The following is a 2,492-nucleotide window of genomic DNA, read 5'->3' as shown; positions in this document are numbered from 1 at the left end:
TAAAAACCAATTTTTAACCCTTCAAACTATGACATGTCTTAAACATCTTTTTAAAATACTGATTTCTTTGTGATATTTACAAATAAAATGACATTTAGGTATATATTTAAATTTAGCCTCTTTCAGATTATATGATACATTTTCCATTAAAGTTGCTCATTTCTTATTATAATTTGTTATATTTTGTAATTATAGACATTTATCCAAAGACTCAACAATTAAACCAAGCATATTAGTGTCTTTTGATGAATTAACTTAGTGGCTTGAACACAGATTTTTTTAGGTGGGAAAAAAGTTAATAGTAGTCAACAAATACTTCTAGTTGCTATAAAATGCATATTACTAAACAGTGATGACTCTTTTTCTGCCTTACCTTTGTGTCCTCTATCTCTTAAAAAAATCCTCTAAATTACTTTGTATATGAAAGTTGATGAGTAAACTTTGAGGGTGGTAATGTTGAGTATCTTTAGATCTCTTTTAAGAAATAACAATGGGACGTCTAAATATCTCACAGAAGTATTAGAAACATCTAGGCAAACGGTAATATGAAGAATGAATCCAGACCTGGAAGATTAGACCAAAGATATCTGCTGACTTGTAGAATGTTTTGGCTGTGGTTAATATCCCAAGTTTGGAACCTGGGCTAAAGGAAGGTTAGATAAAGGAAGGCTAAAGATACTGTCAATGGAACTATCTGGAATTTACCCTTACGTTTTTTATATCACATATCTGGGCTTCAGAGTTAAAGAAATTAGCAAGATTTTCTAGATCATCTAGAATAAAAGTATACCATTGATTCAGAGATGCAAATTACCTGGAGTTGTTCTTAAACCCAAGTTACTACATCAAAGGTCAACCAGCTTTTCATGGTGGAGAAGAAAGATGGTGACCTATGTATCATTTTTCCTTGGCATCTGATTTGCCTTAGATTTAGGACTATCTTATGATTCCTAAACATGGTAATGTCTAAGCAGAGGTGCAGTGAACTATAAAAAATTTTAGTCCCAGCTATAACATATTATACACATACATATATACATATATAAAGGCACATTAAATCACGCATTTGCTTTACATTGAGAAATGCAAATATATAGCAGCAGGGTGCTAGATATAGTTGAATCCTTAACATTTAAATATTAGTCCACTACTTGAAGTTTAAAACAAATTTTACATGTAAATTTTCTGATATTGTAATTTATTATGAATTTAAGAAGTAGAAATTTTTTTTATAAGCAAGAATTTAAGATGACAACTTATACTACTATTTATAGTATAGATTTATCTTTAAATAAGAAATTTTTTGTGACATGTTAGTCTCTGTTGGAAATGTAACCCTTACATTAATAAAGTTGTACACTATAAAATGTATCAGGTAAAGAGATTTTTTTTTTTTTTTAAAGGGCAAATGTTGTTTTCCAAATGCATATGAAAAGCACAGGTCAACTTGTGAGTCCTTCAAAGTAGTGGTATTCTTTTTAATTTATAGTTTGTCCAAAAACTGAAACATTATTTTTTACCTTTTAAAGGGTACAGTTATGTAGGTAATGTTTATTTTTATTCTCTAGATGTTGTAAATTTTGATGACATAGCTTCCTCAGAAAACTTGCTACATCTCACTGCAAATAGACCCAAGATGCCTGGAAGAAGGTTGCCTGGCCGCTTCAATGGTGGACATTCTGTGAGTTACACTTAATATCATAAAACAGAGGATTTAGCAAATAGAGAGTCCATCTGAAGATAAAAACGAGAGAGGATTTATAAGTCTACCTAAGTTAAAAATGAGGGAGACAGGTGTTATACTCAAATGGCAAGTGCTGTTATTTAAGATCTAGGGAGAGAGATGTGTTCATTTCAACATGACCTGGAACGGAAGGCTACAGAATCAGAAATAAGGAGTTGCTAGAGAACAGAATACAGGGTCAAAGGGGGTCAGGGAACCTGTTTAATCTGTGTGTTCAACAACAATGATTAGAATTGAGCAATAGATACTCATTTTAGGAAAGATTGAGAAACTTGTTTTCCCCTGAAATACTCAGTCTTTTTGTAGTACTTGTCTTAGTATTTAAATGTATAACTTCATTTTATGCTTTTTCCACATTGCCTGGAATACTGGTGGTGCTTTAATGTTAATATATTAGCTCTTAAGCACTGAAGTGCTTTTAAATTACCTAAGTGGAGAAAATTTTTGTTACTAAGAGGCAGGCCGTTTTTGCCCTGAAGGTAGGCATATGTGTTATTCAGCTTGAAATTATATCCTGTTAACAATAATGGAATATCAGGAAACAGTAGCAGCTGAAAACAAAGCCATAAAAATTACTTGCTCTATTATCCACATGCTTACTATCTCTTCCTTCTTTGTTCTGTCTCTTGATTTTTGAAAAATCACTTAGCCAACTCAAAGCCCAGAAAAAACCTTGAAGCTACCAAAAGAAGAAGATAGTGCCAACCTAAAACCATCTGAATTTAAAAAGGATACATGCTACTCTCCA

General features: G+C 31.9%; 1 protein-coding gene across 1 annotated transcript in view; it reads left to right on the top strand.

Annotated features, from left to right (window-relative positions):
- Positions 1-2,492, top strand: part of CD2AP (CD2-associated protein) — a gene marked incomplete at its 3' end in the record, with an annotated part of 120,353 nt that extends 117,861 nt beyond the window's left edge. Inside the window, exons 14-15 of the mRNA XM_012664643.1 lie at positions 1,569-1,681; positions 2,394-2,492. Of these exons, the coding sequence (XP_012520097.1) occupies positions 1,569-1,681; positions 2,394-2,492 (212 nt within the window). The remainder of the gene's footprint in view (positions 1-1,568; positions 1,682-2,393) is intronic.

Source organism: Propithecus coquereli, unplaced genomic scaffold (genome assembly GCF_000956105.1).
Source record: "Propithecus coquereli isolate 6110/MARCELLA unplaced genomic scaffold, Pcoq_1.0 Scaffold90, whole genome shotgun sequence".
Classification (NCBI taxonomy): domain Eukaryota; kingdom Metazoa; phylum Chordata; class Mammalia; order Primates; family Indriidae; genus Propithecus; species Propithecus coquereli.
The sequence above is the reverse complement of the archived record's forward strand: the minus strand, read 5'-3'. Positions and strand labels throughout refer to the sequence as shown.